The sequence below is a fragment of the Trichechus manatus genome, unplaced genomic scaffold (genome assembly GCF_000243295.1).
Source record: "Trichechus manatus latirostris isolate Lorelei unplaced genomic scaffold, TriManLat1.0 scaffold00008, whole genome shotgun sequence".
NCBI classification, from domain to species: Eukaryota; Metazoa; Chordata; class Mammalia; order Sirenia; family Trichechidae; genus Trichechus; species Trichechus manatus.
Window position 1 is genome coordinate 8,526,882 of NW_004443944.1, and position 20,351 is coordinate 8,547,232.

The following is a 20,351-nucleotide window of genomic DNA, read 5'->3' on the forward strand; positions in this document are numbered from 1 at the left end:
AATTTAGTTAATTTTTGAAACTACCTAGTGTTACAACTGGAAATATGCTCGGAAAAGGTAGCCAAAGTTAGAAGCTATGCCACGTCACTTAATTCGCGACTTCAACAAATGTTTGAAGAGCCTGTCCCGTGGGCCAGGAATGATTCTGGAGAATCTGTTATAATCAGCGGATGTGAGCCCTTCTTTGCCCTTGTGGAGCTTACCGTGCAGCAAGGGATATTTGTCATTGGTGGGTGCTGTCGAGTCGATTCTGACTGATAGTGACGTCATGTGACAGAGTAGGACTGCCCCATAGGATTTCCTAGGCTGTAATCTTTTAATCTTTATGGAAGCACACTGCTACATCTTTCTCTCATGGAGTGGCTGGTGGATTCTAACCGGGGACCTTTCTGTTAGTAGCTGACTGCTTAAGCACTGCACCACCAGGGTTCCTTAGTAGAGAAGATACTTGTAGTCAAATAGCAAGACGAATGTAAACTTGCAGCTCTGGTAAGTGCAGTGAATAGGTCCTAGGAGAATCTGACCACTTATCACCTGCCCTGGTGGCACAGTGGTTAAGAGCTCGACTGCTATGGGACAGTTCTACTCTGTTCGTAGTGTTGCTGTGAGCTGGAATTGACTCAACAGCAACAGGTCTGGTTTTCTGGTTTACATATGTACACATCATATATATCACATGTGTGTATATTTGTGTGTGTGTGTACATAAATACATTTTATATTTGTATTTATATAAATGTATATTTATAGAAATATAAAATGTACATATTACACCCCTTGGGTTTATGGTCAGTAGCTTTTATTAACAGAGTCCCTTGGTGGCACAAGCAAACAGTTAATGCTCTGGGCTTCAAACCGAAAGGTTGCAGGTTTGAGTCCACCCAGAAGCACCTCGGAAGAAAGGCCTGGTGATCTGCTTCCAAAAAATCAGCCACTAAAAACCCTATGGAGCACAGTTCTCCTCTGATGCACACGGGGTGGCTATGAGTCGGAATGGACTCACAGCAACTGGTTTGGTTTTTTTTTAGCTTTTATTAAAAATTCTGTGATTTGAAACCTATCCTTCCTAGGCCATAGCTTCCATTCTCGCTTGTCTGCTACTGACACTGAGAATTCTAGAAATACAGTCAGTTTCTGTGCTATATGCCAAGAATGATCCTAAATTTGATGTCATCTACTGACAAGAAACAGTTCTGAACATTCTAGAAGCCCCTTGCATTTTTGCTTCAACATTTCCCATGTGGTCTACGGGAAAGACTTTGGGGCATGAAGGCGGGCATCCTGCAATCACATACAACCCCGCTGCTTACAGGCCGAGGAGCCTCTGGCAGAAGCCTCTCTAGGCCTCCATTTCCTCATCTGTAAATTGGGAACAATAAGACCGACCTTTCAGAAGTGTGGTGGCCACTCAGTGGGAGAAGTTACCAGCAACTGAATTTTCCCAGGCAGCAGGCATGGTGGTCCAATTGTGTAAAAACAAAACAAAACAAAAATCAATGGGTCAGCTGCTAAAGTTAGTGCATAAAAGGAAAAAATAGTCTAAAGTCAAACTGACCCTGGAAAACCCTCTGGGATTTCTCTCCATGGAGTCTGAGGCGCCAGCTCTCCGGGAGCGTTACACAGTCCGTTTTTCCTTCAGTGTGGAAACAGATGGCGGTATTTTCAGCTGAGCATCAGATTAAGTGGTTGGCTTGCGTTTAGTGGCCATGTTGTAGGAAAATACTTCTCTTTAAACACTAGACTCACACTCAACGACGCAAGATGCTCATATCCGGGAGGCGGCGGGATGAGACTCTCGGCTGTGGCAGCAGGCTTTGTTTGGACCACACGGTCACTTGGGCAGGTGTTCACTGAGTGGATGGTGACAACAGTCGCCTATTGGATTGAAGCCCTTTCTCTGTCTTCCCCGAAAAACACACATGGTTAAACTCAGGGAAGCTCCAAGTATCTAGGACCTTCCAGCTGCCAGAGAAATGGTTGGAGTATCACTTCCTTAAGGTACCTGTGTCTGGCTCTAAGCACGCCCAGTATGTAATGACTGCCAGCTTGTTCTCCCATCCCCACCTGCCTTTCTGATTCCTCTGTTGCTGTGATTGGCCACTTCTGGCCAACCCTTCCTGACTTGAGAGGAGCCCTGGTGGCGCAGTGGTTAAAGCACTTGGCTGTTAACCAAAAGGTCGGCAGTTCAAACCCACCAGATGCTCCTTGGGAGAAAGACATGGCAGTCTGCTTCCATAAAGATTATAGCCTTGGAAATCCCGCAGGGCAGTTGTCCTCTGTCCTATAGGGTTGCTATGAGTCGGAATTGACTTGACGGCAATGGGTTTGGTTTTTGGTTTGGTGCTTGACTTTTTCTGTGTAATTTCTACTTCGGAGAATCCATCTATTTCTGCTAAATGCTTCTTTCTGGTACTCTGAGTGGGCAAACCCAATGATTAAGAGAGTGGGGAAGAAAGAAATGAAAAAGAAAATGGACCCGTTTGTTCATCCCCTGCACAGAGCTCATGGTCCTGCCTGGTGCCTTAGTTTCATTCAAGACCTTCAGCCATGCAGAATGGTTGGAGATTAACTCATGTCAGCCCAGCACTCCAGAACGTGGGTGCACATCCAAAGCCAAAAACTTAGCTTTGATTATTGTCTCTGCAGTGGGTTCCTGGACCTTGATTCTCTCTCACGTTTGGATATGCTTTGTTCTCACCCATTAGAATGCTAACTTGTGACCATTGCTTGCCAACGGTTGCTGAGCCTTGGTCTGCCAGGCACCTGAGTCATTAGTAGAATCCATAATTAATGACAGCAATTGCTGCCCTTAACTGAGCACCTCCCGTGCTTAGTGCTCTGCTTACATTTTCCCATTCAGTCCTCACCACAAGCTATGGACTGGGTGTTATTTTTATGAGTGGGATTTTCCTGGCTGAAGGTAGGTATGTAACTTGCCCCGTGATCGTACAGCTACTGAGAGGTAGAGGTGACTCTATATACCTTGTTCAACCGCAGGGCTAACCGGGTTCTCCAGCATGACTGCAGATGGCCCTGGTGGATACACCCAATAGCTACAGCTACAAGGTCTGAGGGTCAGAGCACTTGGGTGCTAGTTAATAACACAGATTCCCCAGTCCGTGGCCAGACCATCCTCTCGGAGTAGGGCTGGAGAGTGTGCACTTGTAAGAAGCCTCCAGCTGGTTCTTACACTCAGGAGCCATTGGTTTAAACCCTACATCCAGACTCCCCTTATCTATGCAACAGAAACTAACGTGGTCAAGCTCCTACATTGCCTGGAGCTGAGCTAGGGCTTTTCTAGGTGCTAAAAAGAAAAGACCAGTTGCCACAGAGTAGATTCTGATTCATGGTGACCCTATGTGTGTCAGAGTAGAACTGTGCTCTATAGCGGTACAAATATATATAGCACAACATTTGCCAGTTCAATGTTCTCCATGTGTACAACTCAGTGACACTAGTTACATCAATCGTGGTATGCAGCCATCACCAATATTCATTGCCAAGTTTTCCATCACTATAAACAGAAACTCAATGCTTCCTAAACCACGCTTCCCTCCTCCCCGCTTCCTCTTGCCCTTGGAAGCCACTAATAAACTTTGCTCTCTCTATTTGCCTCTTCTAGCTATTTCATATAAGTGAGATTATACAGTATTTGTCCTTTTGTGATTGACTTACTTCATTCAGCATAATGCTTTCAATGGCTGCTTTTTTGGAAGTTGATCACCAGGTCTTTCTTCCTATGTGCTTTTAGGTGGACTTGAGCCTCCAACCTTTCAGTTAGTAGCTGAGGGCATTAACCGTTTTGCACCACCCAGGGATTTCTAGGTGTATAAAAGGCTGGATTAAATCTGAAAGGTAATCTGAAGATTTGATACTATTTATGAGCTTTACCAGTTGCAATGGATTTTTTTTTTTTTCTTAAATGTATCCTGTAAAGCTCTGTATGTCTGGGCATCTTGCTAACCTTCGAATGAAATGATTTTTTAGAGTTGGATGACTATAACAAAAGAAGGGAAATCGCTATTCAACTGGTGCCGCTTACGAGAAAGAACGCTGGTTCCTTTTCTCTACAAACTTTAATTAAGTTTAAATTATGAAAAAAGTTAATGTAGTGGATTCCTATTGGATGGTCTTCCCAGTACCCTTTTCCTTCATTTTTATAATTGATTTTAAATGTGAATCACAGTGTAATATACAATTGCTGTAACAATTCAAATAACAAAGAAACATCTAAATTTTAGTAAATTTCCCTGTTCAATTCCCACAACAAGCTACATACTGGGTATTATTTTTATAATTGCAATTTAAAAAAGTAAAATTAATAATGCTTCTCTCTTTCTACCCCATCCCTCCAGAGTTGACAATTTGCTTTCTAACTTCTCATATTTTTTCCTCTGCCTATTCAAACATATACAAATCTATATGCATTTACAGAGTATTAGCATTAAATCATATAATACAAATTAACCTGTATCTTGCTCTTTTTCTCCTAGGTAGCATACGTGGTTTGTAATGGGCTACTAACCCAAAGGCTGGTGGTTCTAACTCACCCAGTGGTACCATGGGAAAAGCCCTGACGATCTGCTTCTATAAAGATTACAGCCAAGAAAACCCTGTGGAGCACAGTTGTACTCTGTAACTCATGGGTTCGCCATGAGTCGGAATCAACTCCAAGGCAAATCTTTTCTTCTCTTTTCTTTTTTTTTTTTTTAACATATTGTTTGCACTACCTTTCTAGGAATTTCCGCCTCTTCCCGCCCTGACCCAATTTTCCATACACCTGGCTGCAGGGGAATCAGCCACATGTGCGCAGCATATTTCTGCTCCTCCAGGCGTGGTGGCTGACCTAGGGGTGGACATGTGATGCCAGATGGGGCAATGAGGCTCCTCCCTGGAGACTCATTTTCAAACACTCTCTGGGAGCTGTGTGTAAAACTTGGGAGCATTTATTGCCATTTGCCATCATTGTGTGGGCCTCAGAGAAATCTAGATTGTCACAAACAAAAGAATAATGCAGATGTGGATGAGCGAGAGAGAATGGAAGAGGAAGAAGAGGAAGGCGGTGGAAGCGACACTTAGGGTTCCCCACAGATTTTATTCCATCCCAGAAGCTTAGCTCTGCTTTCAGCTCTGTCTGTTGACTCTGTGAGATATGGAGATACAGTGTCCATCCAATAAATCCCCTTTGTGTGTCATTGGGCTTCTATTTGCAGTAACTATTCCAGTTCCAATTGCAGTTGCCATCCAGCCAACCTTGACTCATGGCGACCCCAACTCATGGCGACCCCATGTGTGCTCCATAGGGTCGTCAATGGCTGATTTTTCAGAAGTAGATTGCCAAGCTTTTCTTCCGAAGAGCTTCCTGGTGGACTTGAACTGCTGTCTTACTCATCTAGTGCTGCTCTAACAGAGATACCACAAGTGGATGGCTTTAACAAAGAGAAATTTATTCTCTCGCAGTCCAGTAGGCTACAAGTCCAAATTCAGGGTGTCAGCTCAGGGGAAGCCTTTCTCTTCTCTGTCAGCTCTGGAAGAAGGTCCTTGTGATGCATCAGTCTTTCCTCGGTCTGGGAGCATCTCAGCACAGGAACCTCAGGTCCAAAGGATGCGCTCTGCTCCCAGCACTGCTTTCTTGGAGGTATGAGGTTCCCATGTGTCTCTGCTTGTTTCTCTCTTTTCTATCTCAAAAGAGATCGGATAAGACACTACCTAATCTTGTAAATCTCGTCAGTATAATCTCATCACAGTGATAGAATTTATAACACATAAGGAAATCACATATAACCTCATCATAGTGATAGAGTTTACAACACATAAGGAAATCACATCAGATTATATAATCATACAATACCAGGAATCATGACCCAGCCAAGTGGACAGATATTTTGGGGGGACATAATTCAATCCATGACAACTGCCGGCCTTTCAGTTAACAGCCGATTGCATTAACCATTTGCATCACCCAGGGACTCTTGGGTGGACTAAATATTACAAACTCCAAATAGAATTTCTGAAAGAATTTTACTTATCATACTTACAGGGAGTATATGGTATTTTATTTCCCCTATGAGAAAACGGGAACAGCTATGCTGGGCTTAGGGTGGGGCGTTGCTGCTGGGGAAATGGCCGCCATCTCCAGAAGTCACCGGCTCACTCTGTCTGGTGGCAGCCTAGATGACCTGGAGGCTGGAGTGGCAGTCAACGTTGTAAAATATAGTGTGGCACACCGCCTATCAATCAAAACTGAGGTTGGCCCCACTGGGATGAGGCCGGAGCCCCTTTGGTGTCAGGCATCGCCTCTTTAATTGCTGGATTATAGGGAGGTTGGGGGGTTTACCAACCAGTAGGAATGTCTCCGACTGTAACCATTGGAACTGCATCTGGTGTTTGTGCTTCAATACCCGGCTCTGCCTGAAGGGTCTTAGGAGGGGAGAAGACTGGAGACAGGCCTGGCTTTTCTGGTGGAGGGTCTGGAATGCCCTGGTACAGAGGATGCCCTCCATTCAGTAAGGACCGGGAGCCGTGCACCCAGAGACACATACTCACAAACATCCCTCCAATTTATACTTACTGAATACATTTCCATGAGCTTCTACTCTGCGCCAGGCTGGAGCTGGCTGATGCGGATGCTGTGTGCATTAAAGATACAGTGTCTGCCCTCTGGTAGCTGGAAGTCTAGAAGGAATTTGGCAAGGGAGTGACATGACCCCCAAATAGAACTGCAGAGCTGATGGGGACCTTAGCGGTGTCCAGACCGCTCAGAGGGGGTAGGTGACTTAGTCAAGTTCACACAGAGATTAGAGGCAGAGACAAGCCCCCTCTCTCCGCCCCCACGGTAGCAGTGGATGATACACTTGTCAAACAGAGGCCAAGATGGGAGTGGGGTGGCACAGGGAAGAGGGTGGCACTTCGAGAGGTGGCGTTTTTAGGGGGTACGGTTTCAGAGGACTCATTGTTGCTGAGTTCACTGTCTCTTCACTGTTTTTTCTGGCCTTGCCTGGGGTGGATTTGCCCAGTAGGAGGAAAGGCGCGCCCCTGCGGTTCCTGACGCTCATCTTATCCAAGCGGAAGGCTTCAGACACCTCCTCCTAGCGGCCCCACTGCCTCCGATCCGTCCCAAGGCTTCCCTGAGCTCGCCAGGCCCGAGGGCCCCGTGGGGCGGCCTCCGGGAGAGGCGCGGTCAGGACTCCGGCGGGTCCACAGGTCACGGGCAGCACGCCACGCTGGGTCGCCTCCGCCCTTGCATCCGCTTGGAGGGCGCTTGGCGGCGAAGTTCTGCGCGGGGGAGGGGAAAGGGGAGCCGCAGCCCAGACCCAGGAGGGGACAAGGAGGCGCCAAGCCGGTCAAGCGCGGCGCTGCGCGCGCCCGGGGAGGCTGAGTGGCCTCGGACCTCGCCAGCCAGCAGCGCTGTGCGCCCCGCTTTCTCCGGGTGCGTGAAAGCCCAGGAGGGAGCGGCTGAGTTGGAGTCGCCGGACCTTCTCCCCCTTTCCCGGGTGCCAGCGGGTCGAGCAGTGAGCCAACCCCGCTGGCGGCCGCGCTTCTATAAATAGCGCGCGTGTGCCCGCTTGCGCTTCCCGGCTGCGCGAGGAGGAGAAAGTTGTGCGCAGGGACCCGGGCGCGCTGCAGAGCAGGAGGGGACCCCGCCTGCCGAGCCGCCAGCGCCCTACGTCCTGGAACTGAGCCTGCGGATCTGTGACTCCTGTGTCGGGACCCGGCTAGCCGCTTTTAGATCCGAGCGACGTTCAGGTTTGGGGGATTTTTGACCAAGGGAAAGTGGGAGTCGCCGGCGTCCTGCTCTGGAACACAGCCTCGCGTTCTTCGCAGTCGGGGAAACACCGGCCTCTGTGATCCGTCTCTGCCGCCAGCCAGACTCGGCCAGGACCGCCGCCCGCATCGCTGAGCACCCGCCCGTGTGGCTTCTCTTCGCGTCCGCTCTGCTTCCTGCCCCGTGATTCACCTGGGCGGGGGGATTGGGTTTGGGGTGAGAATTTATTTTTTCCTGTTAGGTGTGCATGTGAGGGTTTAGTGACTTTTAGATGTTTAGGAATAAGTGTGGGTGCAGTGGCCCCAGAGAGGGCTGATTGTCGGGCGGAGGAGGGTGCGGTAGGGGTTCTGCATGAACTCCTTGAAGGACAAAGGTAGCAGAGCCAGCGAGAGAGCGAGGGGAGACTTGGACTTCAAACCACAGAATCGGTGGAAGTGCGCGCACCGCCGCCGCCGTGCCTGCAGCGCTGCCCATCTCGCTGCCGGCATCCGCCTGAGCTCCGGGGTCCGGGGCGAGGAGGCGACGCGGGCGAACAGGAGCGCCAGCCGGCCGCGGATGCCCCCGCAGCTCACCATGGGCGCCAGGCGCCGGGCGCAGTCCGTGGTGCTGTCCGTGGTGCTGGCCCTCACGTTGCCAGGGCTGCCCGTCTGGGCGCAGAACGACACCGAGCCCATAGTGCTGGAGGGCAAGTGCCTGGTGGTGTGCGACTCGAACCCGGCCACGGACTCCAAGGGCTCGTCTTCCTCGCCTCTGGGGATTTCAGTCCGGGCGGCCAATTCCAAGGTGGCCTTCTCGGCCGTGCGCAGCACCAACCACGAGCCGTCCGAGATGAGCAACAAGACTCGCATCATTTACTTCGATCAGGTCAGACTCCGGGGGTGCAGGGTTCAGGGGAAGGGGCGGTCTCCGGGCAGCTCGGACCCGGGCTGCCTGCTCGGGCTCAGCTCGTCTGATTGGGATGTTGGGGATCATTTAGGCACTGCCTTCCCAAACGTATCCGGGTCTGAAACTTCTTCTAACGCCTCCCCTTCCCGTTTCCGTCCTGGCCTCTGGGAGAGGCTGCTGGGCGGTGGGGGAGAGGCCGGGAGCGCAGAGCCGGGCAGCGGGAGCTCAGGACAAGTTTAACAGCAACAGGTCCCCAGAGCTGACGGGAATTTGGTCCCAGGGCCTCTCAGTCCCCCGACCAGAGCACGGCCACCTGGCTGGGACTTCTCGCAGGTGCTGCCGAGGCTGTTTCCGCGTCCCCCTCGCGAACGCCTGATAAATGTTTGATTTGCTTCTCCCAGGTGGAGAAGCTTTTCCCCAAAGAGAGCTCCCTGGCTCCCCACGCTGCAGGGATCCCGCTGGGGACCGGAGAGGGTAAGGGGGATGGACGTGGGTCAGATCTCGGCCCCTTTCCTCTGCCAAGGTCCCTGTACAAGTCCCCGGTGCCGCCGCGGCTGCCTCGGAGGGGGCGAAGCCTCCCTCTGGTACTTGGAGAAAAGTTGCTGAGGAGGAGGAAAAGAGTGGGAAACTGCGCTGAACTCCCCTAGGAAAGCGCGGGCAGCCGGGTCTCTCTTCCGCGCTGCCGTTCTCTCAGAGAACTGCAAATTGCTGGGGAAGGGCAGACTTTGGGATTGAGGGTAGGCGACGGGGAGGAACTGATGAAAACAGCCGCTCCGTTTAGCAGACCTGGAGCTCTGGGCTTGGTGTGAAGAGAAAACCCCAGGATATCAATCTAGCTTTAGCAGGAGTCTTACGGAAAAGACCTAACTCCCGGGTTCCCATTTCAATATGAACAGCACTCAGAGTCTTTTTAAATTGCTAAGTCACAGGTCTCAGTTGTATGCAAAGCCCACATGTACAGGAGCACAGGTTAAGTGGCATCCCAGGATATTCCAGGCAAGGAATGAGGCGGTATTTGCATTCCTTACTTAATTCTTCCTGAAAATAATGCGCGCTCCAGCTGGCCAAAGACAGAGAATGCCTCTCTGGGGCTTACCCTTGGATCATCATCATTTTTAAAGAATTATGTAGCCCCCTTGGGCTTTTGGTGCAGTATTCTCCATCTCGATGGCAATAAAGCCGAGCACAACGCCTGATCTGTGTTTCAACGTGTTAATGAAATGCTGGAATACCTTGGACATGGCACCGTCCTCTGTATTATGCATTCTTCCCAGTGACCTTTCTGTCAATTAGAAGAGAAGGCTTTGTTCTTTGGATCGGGGAGCCATGCATCTTAGAGACAACAAGACACATTTTGTTATAAATCTTGATGTGTCTGGATGCTCTAATTACCACGTAGAGTCAGCGTCCAGCCTTATGTGTACTCAACACTAATCAGCCATTTCCATTATTGCTAATGAGTTATGCTACTTGTGTCTGAATCAGGAAGTCCCCGTGAAGCACCTCAAATTATTTCCAGTGTGCTTGGAAAAAAACTTTTTCTCCAAAGCCTCTAGTAGGGGTTCTTGTCCAGCTGGTGACTTGTTGTTGAAAGACCATTGATTGTCAGGTCAGAGAAAAGAAATCTCCTGCTTACTTGGGAGAAGGTGAAATCTCAGAATAAAATTGTACATGCACATGTATTTTAAGTGTTGAGCCTGTGTTTAAAGTGTTGAGTCTGACGTTCACTATATTCTGGTGTGTCCTCAGACATCATGGTACATTTTTAGGGAATTATGCAAGAGGCTTGAAAAGATACTAACAATGGCAAGAAAGTAGTGTTTAGAAGAGATAGTAGCAGATGCCTCTGATAGATAGGAAATGCATTTCTATAGTAACATCAGATTCTTCTGAATGCCACATACAGATTTATTTTTTGGAGAGGGATATAAAAACTCTTAGCTGTTTTAGGTACCCCCACCCCAGCCCCCACCCCGGCACACACACACATTCTTTCTTGTTCTATAGGAAGGGACTTAGCTATGTGAGATTTGAAACTTTAGCTTAAGAGGTCACTTAGTAAAGTTCAGGATTCAGTTAATAACCAGTAGAACCATATTCTAAGATATTCATAATATGGACTATCTTAGACTATGGAATGCCTTGTTGCTTTCTTGGGAAACGTGCTTTATGACTCTACCCTTATGCTTTTCCTTTTTGACCCTTGAACTTTAAATAAAGAGCAGGTGATTGACAGGGTGATGGAAAACACTGGGAGGGACATGAGAAGGCCACCTGTTTCACAGACTGTCCTTATTCATGCTCCACTCTTTGGCAGCCTACACAGGGTAAGACATTTCCAAAATATTATAATTAACATCTAGGTGGAGTAGGGATGGGAAAAAATGGCCATGGGATCTTCGAAGAGGGTTGGCAGATGCTGGAGGAGGGCCAGGCTCTCAGATCACTTTGTGCACCACTGGTTCAGTACATGAATTCCGTCACATGGTGGAGGGGTGCTCTGCCGCCATGTCACGTGTCCAGGGATGACTGCAGAGAGTCCACGGATGCTGACTGGCTGGCTTGGAGACGTCTCCTCTGGACATTGTGAAGGCTTGCAGACGGTGGGAGTGTAAATACATGGCAGATGCCTCTTAACTGACTCTCAAGGTAAAGCTAATATTTATAAGCCCTCATATGATGTTTCCACAGCCATTGGGTCTTGCTGGAAGTTGAGGCATGAATGTAAAGCAGTTACTTCATTTTTCTTCCTATGCCATTTAAAAGACAGAACATTTCAATAAACAAAGCCATTTTCCAAGTCAATAAAGAAAAAAGAAGTAGAACTAGATGTCTTATTCTCTATGGTTTCTTAGGCTAGTTGTGGAGAGAGAAGGAAGGAAGGAAAGAAGAAAGGAAGGAAGGAAAAGGAAGGCAGGACTTATTTTGCTTACAGAAGAGAACATTGTAATGATTTACTGTTGTCTGCTATTTTCATTTGTAGATCCTAGTAAATGTGGGTAATTTTTTCACATTGGAGTCTGTCTTTGTGGCACCAAGAAAAGGAATATACAGTTTCAGTTTTCACGTAATTAAAGTCTACCAGAGTCAGACAATCCAGGTATGTGTTTTGACTGATTCTCTCTCTACCCTCAAACAACTGTGTTCATCTGTAGTGGGTGACGTATTTCAGTATTCATTCAAAGATGTATTTTCATTGTAAAAGAAAACAACCATCTTTATTGTTCATTTCAAAACATTTGATTTCCAATTTTCTTCTTTATAATGTTGATTAATGTGTAACAAAAAGAATATAGAAAAATAACTAGCTGAAGTTATTACGTTAATAATAACCAAACATTTAAAAAACACGGTTTAGTAAAAGTTTAGACACATAAATCTCTTTATAAGATCCTGTTTTCATTTAATGCATATACAAAAAACGATTTGAACTTGTAAGGAAAAAATTATAAGACTAGCAGAGCTTTACAAATGCATACTCAATAAATACAATAAATTTGATATCATTGTTTACAAACATGAGATTAAATTAACTCTTTAGAGAGATATATGAAGGAACAAATAGTCAATATACTTTTGAAAAAGTGTATGCTATGCTGATCCTTTAAGTTGATTATTCTCAGTCACTCTGATCTAGTGAATTCTTACCAGTTGCAATTCAACTGTTAATATACCTTGTGCTGTACCTTCTAATGTAATAGGCTTTACCTGTAATGTAAAGGGCAACAATGAGGCTAGTTCCTACAATACTTAATTATACTAATACCAATTATTAGTTAATTAATAACACCAATATGTGTTTATGGAACTCAAGGAAACATTTTAATCATTTGCACAATATTTACGTTGTATATGATGCTGATGTTAATGACAGATCACACACTCATCTACCACTTTTTTAATATTCTAGTGATGGATAAATGGATTGGCCTCAGGTTTGATTTATTCAATGTCATTTTTAACCTCAGAGGACTGAGCATCTAGTAAACACATTTAATTCCATGCGCGAGCTTTTCCTAAGCCCCATGGTTTAAAAATCTGTGTAATGTTTGACACAGTGTACTCAAAATGGTGATATGGAGAAACATGAATACATTTTGAGTTGATTATTTGCTAAGCACCCAACAGTAAAATCTCCAGTGGGAGTGGTGATTATTATTTTGAATGCAATTTCTTATCAGAGTAAACAGAAAAAGAAATCGCAAAGTACGCACACACGCACACACAGTCTTCATTATTTCAAACGATGTTTCAGGGTGAGGCATGTGACAGCTTCCCAGTAGCCTGAAAGGACCTTGGCAGAATCTTATGTAGCTGGGTTTATCAGGTCAACGGGCACTAGCTCTTTTTTATTAATGCCCTGGTAAACTGCACACTCGCTTCATAACCGAAAGATTGCAGTTGAGTGGAAGAAGTAAATAAAGCAGGAGGTTTAATTTATGTACTGAAGGGAGGACATTCTTCCCATGGGTAGGTTGCACTCCATGGATAGTATTCTTTTGTAGACATTTAAGGAAGTTCCTATGTGAGGAACAAAAAAATAAAATCGGCTCAGCAGACATACTAAATCTAGACAACACGATCAGCTAATTTGAAAGGAATTTCGTGGACATTAAACGGACATCAGGCCTGCCATCCTTAGATGTTATTCATTATCCCTGTAGGTGTTTTTTAACGAGAGCTCTTTAGTGACTTTTTTCTTGTAGGTTAACCTGATGTTAAATGGCAAACCAGTAATATCCGCGTTCGCTGGGGACAAGGACGTTACTCGTGAGGCTGCCACGAATGGAGTCCTACTGTACCTAGATAAGGAGGATAAAGTTTACCTGAAACTGGAGAAAGGTAACTTGGTTGGAGGCTGGCAGTATTCCACTTTCTCTGGCTTTCTGGTGTTCCCACTGTAGAATTTGATTTCTCCATGACGGTTATCCAAGTGAGGGACAGCCCACCCCGGAGTTATTTGAAGATCATTGTTTTTCCTCATCAGATTGATTTTTCTTTTTCTTCTTGGTTTCTTATGGGTGAATATGGATTCTCTTTAAGGATTCTAGGGCTGTTTGAACCAGTCCCAAGTTTCGCCGATTCTTTTTTCGTGCGTGTGCGTTTCAGTGTATTTGGACTTGGACTCAGAGCAGACATTACCTATCTACGCTCACATGTAACAGTCCAAAGCTGTCTACGAGGTTTACTCTGAATTTTGTTTCCTGGAATTACTGACTTCGTTGCTGATGTGGAATTTTATTCCTTTGTTTTTACAAGACTGGCAACTGGGTCTAAGAATTAGAGAACTCCAACTTCCAACTTCAGTTGACGGTTAGTGTGTTCCTGGCAAAGAACTGTACGCTGTGTTGATATATTGACTCCACTTGTTTTCGTCCCTTTGGAATGGGTTTCTTTCGTTCTCCTAAAGGTACCTGGGAGTTGTTTTTCCTGATGGGCTTTGTGTCTTCTCTACAAACCGGGTAATGAATGGCTTGCCCGCAAATTTACTTTGAGATCACCAACATGACTTCCCGAAAGGAAAAAAAAAAGAATGCTTCATAGTTGTATTTTAATTATATATGTGAAAGAGTCATATTTTCCAGATAATATTTTCTAATAGGAAGAATAGATCATAATTGTGAGAAAGAAAAAGTTGCTTCTTTGAGTTTTAAGTGCTCAATCCCCAAACCTCGGCAAAACAGCTCTCCTCTGTGGGAAATCTTAGAATTTATTGCTCAACTTTAATTAACATGATTGATAATAACCATTTTATTAAAAACCTAAGGTTTTTTCCCCCCCTTAGATGTGGCCACTTTATTAACTGAAGACAGGATAGCCTTGTTTTTAATTATACCTATTTTTCAAACCTTATGTTGAGTTTCAAGTATCATCTCGTTTTGCCTTAACTTCTTAAATTGTATCTATTTATTTGTTTAGCTAAGATTCAATCCAGATAGTCCATATCTAAACTTAGTGCAATATCTTATTTTGTCTTTTGTACTGGTCATATGAATTCATAAAATTATTTATGTCTCTGTTATATAATAAAGGCTAATATATATTAGTTGAATTGCTTGTCCTTTTGGTTTTGGACCTACGTCTTGTACGTGATTTATTTCCTCGTCTCTCTTTTGAATTTCTTTTTTCCTGGAGTTTAAGCAAAGCTTTCTGAATTTTCAGGGAGTGTTCTCTGAATTGGTATAGGAAATCTTTACTGTGTTTAATCTGTCCAAATTCAGGAGTTGTGAGCTGGCCAAAAGAGAATCAATGAACTTAGTAAACTCTTCTTTCAGAAGGAGTTATTGTCGGAAAGTTAAAAAAAATACTCCTCCAAATATCATGAGGGCACTCAGTGTGCGAACGAGTGGTGGGGAGTAAGAAGGCCAATATTTTCAAACTCGAAGATTTTGGAAAAATCTGCCCTTTTCTCGATACTAAAAGACTAACGGATGATGGCAGGCTGTGCCTTTTCAGGAACTGGTATTACAGGCGTCTCACCTGGAGACTTGGCTCAGTTTCCTGCTCCGTCATCAATGACACAATTTTGAAGAGCCCTGTTTTGTACCTAGTGTTGGTGAGGAAAGTGTCTCAGTGCCCTTTGGGAGAAACGTGCAGGCGTGTGCCTTCCCGTATAATTGTGATTATTCACCAAATCAAAACATTCGTTTATTGCAAGGCAGTTTCTCTTCCTTCCCCATAAAGAATTTTCTAGAAATGTTGGCAATGGATACTTGATGTTTGGCTTGGCAAGTTATTCCCCAGCTGGCTTTCAGTCAAAAAAAAACCTTTCGTCCTTTGTGATTGTATAATGTAAAAAGCAATATTGCACAGAGATATAATAAAGGAGGATTTCTTGTAAGTGTGAGTAGGATCTTATGTAAAAGTACTTGCCTTACCGTGGGCTTCCACGTGGTTCTTTGTGTTCAGAGTTTATGTCAATACATTGCAAAAGGGTGAATCATACTTGAATAAATATACCATTAATAATTTCTCGGCAAAATGGTTCAAGAATATTGGAATTATTAATAGACACCCATGATGGGACAGGAGAAGTTAGGTGGAACAAGTCTTTTATAAACATGTTGTGGTCACCTTTTGGGGGGTTGCCCTTATTTTTCTTGAGTTTTCAGGAGGAAATTGGCAAAGGGCTTGACTTTGATTTCTAAGTGCCGATGTATGTGTATTTGGAATGTAAAATCCATTCAAAACCTTCAAGAGAAAATTTATTTGGAAAGGCACTGAAGCTGTGTCTCTCAAATGTGGGATAGTACCTGCCACATGAAGAAAAGTCAGAATGAGGACCTTAGAGAGCTATCCCAACCTGGCTTTCGGAAGTAAAAAAAACCAAAAACCAAACCCATTGCTGGCGAGTCAATTCTGACTCATAGCGACCCTATAGGATGGAGTAGAACTGCCCCAAATGGTTTCCGTGGAGCGGCTGGTGGATTCAAACTGCTGAACTTTTTTGGTTAGCAGCTGTAGCACTTAACCACTATGCCACCAGGGCTCCTTAGGAAGTAAGAGCGCCCTCAAACGTGGTGAGCAGGAAGGTGAGATTGAACAGAGGGAACAAAAGTTACAAAGGACAGAATAATTTAGCCAGAAGAGTGTAGAGTTTGGATAGAACTAGGATGGAATCCTAGAACCTTCACTTACCAGCTCTGTGACCTGGTTTCTTCACCTCTCTGAGCTTCAAGAAATAGTTTGTTATGAAAATTAAATAAGACACATTTCATTTGTAAACAAGAAATAGTTCGTTGTGAGAATTAAATAAGACATGTAGGTTCTTCATATCACCGTTTCTATAAACTTAATACCTAGCAAAGTATGTAACACATCATAAGGGTAATTTAATCTTATGTTGGTTAAACCAAAACGACCAGTGGCTGTCGAGTTGATTACAACTCCTGGTGACCGCATATGTGTCAGAGTAGAACTATGCTCCTTAGAGTTTTCGTGGCTGTGGCTGTTCAGAAGCAGGTCACCAGGCCTTTTTTCTAAAGCACCTCTGGGTGGACTCGAATTGCCAGCCAACCTTTCAGTTAGTAGCCCAGTGCTCAACGGTTTGCACCACCTAAGAACTCCTCGTATTGGTTGAAGGTGTTTATTTCAACATTTAAAGCACTAACTTGTGAAAAAGTTGTCGCTGGGTGCCATGGAGTCAATTTTTGACTCATAGCGACCTGATGTGTTACGGAGTAGAACTTCCCCATAGGGTTTTCCAGGCTGCAATCTTTATGGGAGCAGATCACCAGCTCTTTCTCCCACGGAGCTGCTGGGTGGGTTTGAACTGACAACGTCTAGTTTAGCAGCCAAGCACTTAACTGTTGCACCACCAGGGCTCCTTTGCTAAAATGTAGAAGCCTCCTCTGCCCTCTCAAAACAAAACAAAACAAAACAAAACAAAACAAAACAAAATAAAACAAAACCCAAAAACAAACAACCATGCAGCTATCCAGCTATCTGGTTTCTGGTGATGGTGTCTGGTCATCAGAAACCAGAAAGAAGGGGAGAGAAAGCCTTAAGACAGAAAAAGAAATAGTTAAAACAAGATTTTTTAAATAGCATATAGTAGGGGCTCACCTGACGGCATATATTAGAGTAAGATTAAAAGCCCAGCACGAGCAGAGGAGCAAGCTGGGCTGAAGGAGGATAGTATGGTTGGCAGGAAGAAGGGAGGAAAACTGAACTTGAGTGGGGCAGGTTGAAGAGCAGGAGGCTGTAGTGTTACATATCTCTAGAAATGGAGGCAGAGGCTCCCTGCCTATGCTTTGACTCAAAGATAGTTTTCCGAAATCGCTAGGTCCGCAAAAATGCTAATTGAACACCGTATTTGCATTGGCCCCGTCCGCGTTCGTCAGTGCCAGCGCTATCCCTTCCTAGATGTCCCGTCTCCTCTGACTGTTCCTTGATCTATTGATCAGCAAATGCAAGCAACTGTCTGTAGCAAGCAGCTTCCTCCTGAAAGAACCCAAGAAGACAGAATGGGAGGAAATAAAGAGCTTGTGTAGAGCTTCTCACTGATGCTCCGTGCTTTGGGGAGGCTGCTTGTGATTCCAGTTCGTAGACCCTATCCAAGGTCATGCTCATTCAAATTTTGCTTTAAGTATTTCTCTATTTTTCCATTTTACAGTTTTTCTCCCCTTCCTTCTTTCTGGTTTCTGGCAACCTGGATCGCTGCGTGTTTTCTTTTGGCCACCACTTTTTAGCAACCTAAGGAGCCTTGGTGGCGCAGTGGTTAAGCGCTCAGCTGCTAACCAAAAGGTCGGTGGTTCAAAACCACCAGCTGTCCCACTGAAGAAAAGACCTGGTGAGCTGCTTCATGAAGATTACAGCCTAGAAAACCCTATGGGGCAGTTCTACTCTCTCCTGTAGGGTTGCTATGAGTTGGAATGGATTCGACAGCAAACAACATAGAGCAGTTCTGCTCTGCATACATGGGGTCACCAGGAGTCACAATCGACTTGACAGCAGCTTTTTTTTTTCCTAGTGAGTTACTGCTTTCAATCTTGAAATAAACACCTTCAACCAGCATTGATTAAATTATTCTATGACGTGACATGTACTTTGCTAGGTATTGAGTTTATAGAAATGGTGACATAGCACTTTTTCAATCCTTCCTAAACATCAAACAAAACTGGAATCTTGGCAAGAAGCAATAGAGTTCTAAAGGTATGGTCCCACCTTGGCTTCTGATTGAGGGTTCTGGGCTTTATCAACTCACCTTTACTATTTAAACCACCTGTCCCTAGACAGTGCGGGGGTTCCCTTTGGGTACAGCAAGCTTCCCAGACTGGCTAACCTAATGAGCATAGAGAAGTAATGAACAAAGAGAAGGGTGACGAGGTACGATAACAGGGTTTTATGTTGACATTGAGAGTTGTGGGGCTGAAGTTGAACCCTTGCCCTAAATAGTTTGTTTTGGTGGTATTGTGGAGGTGGTGATGGGAGTTAAGAAATTGGCTTCTAAATAGTTTATTCTCTCCCCTCTACTATAAAACAAAAAAACTAGTTGCCATGGAATCAGTTCTGACTCATGGAGATCCCATGTGCGTCAGAGTAGAACTGTGCTCCATAGAGTTTTCAATGGCTGATTTTTTGGAAGTAGGTCATCAGGCCTTTCTTCTGACATGCCTCTGGGCGGACTTGAACCTCTAACCTTGTGGTTAGCATCTATTTGCCTCTCCCAGGGAGTCCTCCCACCTTTAACGCAGATCTGCCAGATATCTTAGAATCAAAAGGATTTTTTTTCTTTTTTTTTTTTTCTGTCTCTGAACTTTCAGACAGAAAACAACTTCTTGGTGAATTCGGCCCTGCCTTTCTCCTATGTCAGCCTCTCAAATTTTAATGAGTGTTAGGATCACTTGGGAATCTTGATAAAATTCAGATTCTGATACATTAGTTCTGGGGTGGGAACCTAAGATTCTGTAGTTCTAACAAGCCTCCAGCTGAAGTCCATAATGCTGGTCTGGGGTTGCTTGTTGAGTATTGAGACCTTCCATCACTCTTTCTCTAAGGTCTGTTATTTGCAGTGTGGTCTGTGGACCAGGAGAGCCCATGTCAAATGGGGCTAGTTAGAAATACAGAATCACCCCAAACCTACTGAATCAGAACGTGCATTTTAACAAGATCCTCCCCCTCTCCCCCCACCCCATGACTCTTAGGCACAGTGAAGATTAGGAAGCTCTGTCTTTAAGTAAAAGGAGGACTTCCAACTGGTTCCTTCAGGTTCGAACCCCTGCTGAGAATTTGCATTTCTAACAAGTTCCCAGGCGATGCTAATGCTGCTGGTTAGGGACCAATTCTGAGAACCACTAGTAGAACAGTGGGTCTCAAAATTTATTATACGTAAGAATCACCTCGGGATCATGTTAAAATGACTCAGTATATCTGGGGTGGGAATGCAAATTCTCAGTAGGAGTTCGAAGTCCAGAGTAAAATCCAAAGACCACCTAACATCAGAACCACCTGAGCTGGCCTTCAGGCAGCTGCAGTTTAATGGTGTTCCCGAGTGATTCCTGGTACACACTTCCGTCCAGGTGCAGGGCATTTCCTTTGCAGTGACCCAGGTTGGTTACAGGTGCGCCTCTTTTCTAGTTTAAACTGAGTTAGACAAGGGCGAGTAGCTGGAGGCTTCAATGCAGGTAAACTTGATCCTCTTTTGTTCTGTGAGGGCAAAAGGCTGGAGGGAATGTTGCAGTTCTCACAGGGAAGAACTGTAGGCCGAATTTACCTGGAGAAAAGATGCTGCCTGAATGCCAAGGTAAGCCACCCACAGAAAGTGGTTGTTGTGTGAAAAGAGAAAATCTGTAGCAACGTTCCTCATTTTGTCAGCATTTGTTCAGAAATACATATGTAGTTACATCTTGCTTTTCTTTGTAATTGAAGTGATCCTCCACCAGGGATGTAATATGGCTATCTAAGTACACTTGACGTTTGGCTTCTGGAGACATTGCTCCCTTGAGTAAAGTGTGTGTGTGTATGTTTGAGAGAGAGAGAGAGAGTCAGAAGGAGGGAGAGACAGAGGGAAGAAAAGGGAGGGAGAGAGAGAAAGAGATCAACAAGAGGGAGTGTGAGAAACAGGAGAGGGAAGGAGAGAATTAGAGGGGAGAGAGAGAGACAGGCAGAGAGAGAGGGAAGGAGGGAGAGAGATAGGGAGAGACAGAGACAGAGAGACATAGGGAGGGAGAGAGATGGAGGGAGGGAGACAGGAAGGGAGA

The 20,351-nt window shown here is 45.2% G+C and overlaps 1 protein-coding gene across 1 annotated transcript; it reads left to right on the forward strand.

The window, feature by feature from the left end:
* Window positions 1-8,337: 8,337 nt before the first annotated feature.
* CBLN4 (cerebellin 4 precursor) lies at window positions 8,338-13,601 on the forward strand. Its single transcript, XM_004370222.1, has 3 exons — window positions 8,338-8,628; window positions 11,633-11,749; window positions 13,356-13,601. The coding sequence occupies exons 1-3, from the start codon at window positions 8,338-8,340 to the stop codon at window positions 13,551-13,553; spliced, it is 606 nt and encodes a 201-aa protein (XP_004370279.1). The 3' UTR covers window positions 13,554-13,601.
* Window positions 13,602-20,351: the final 6,750 nt, after the last annotated feature.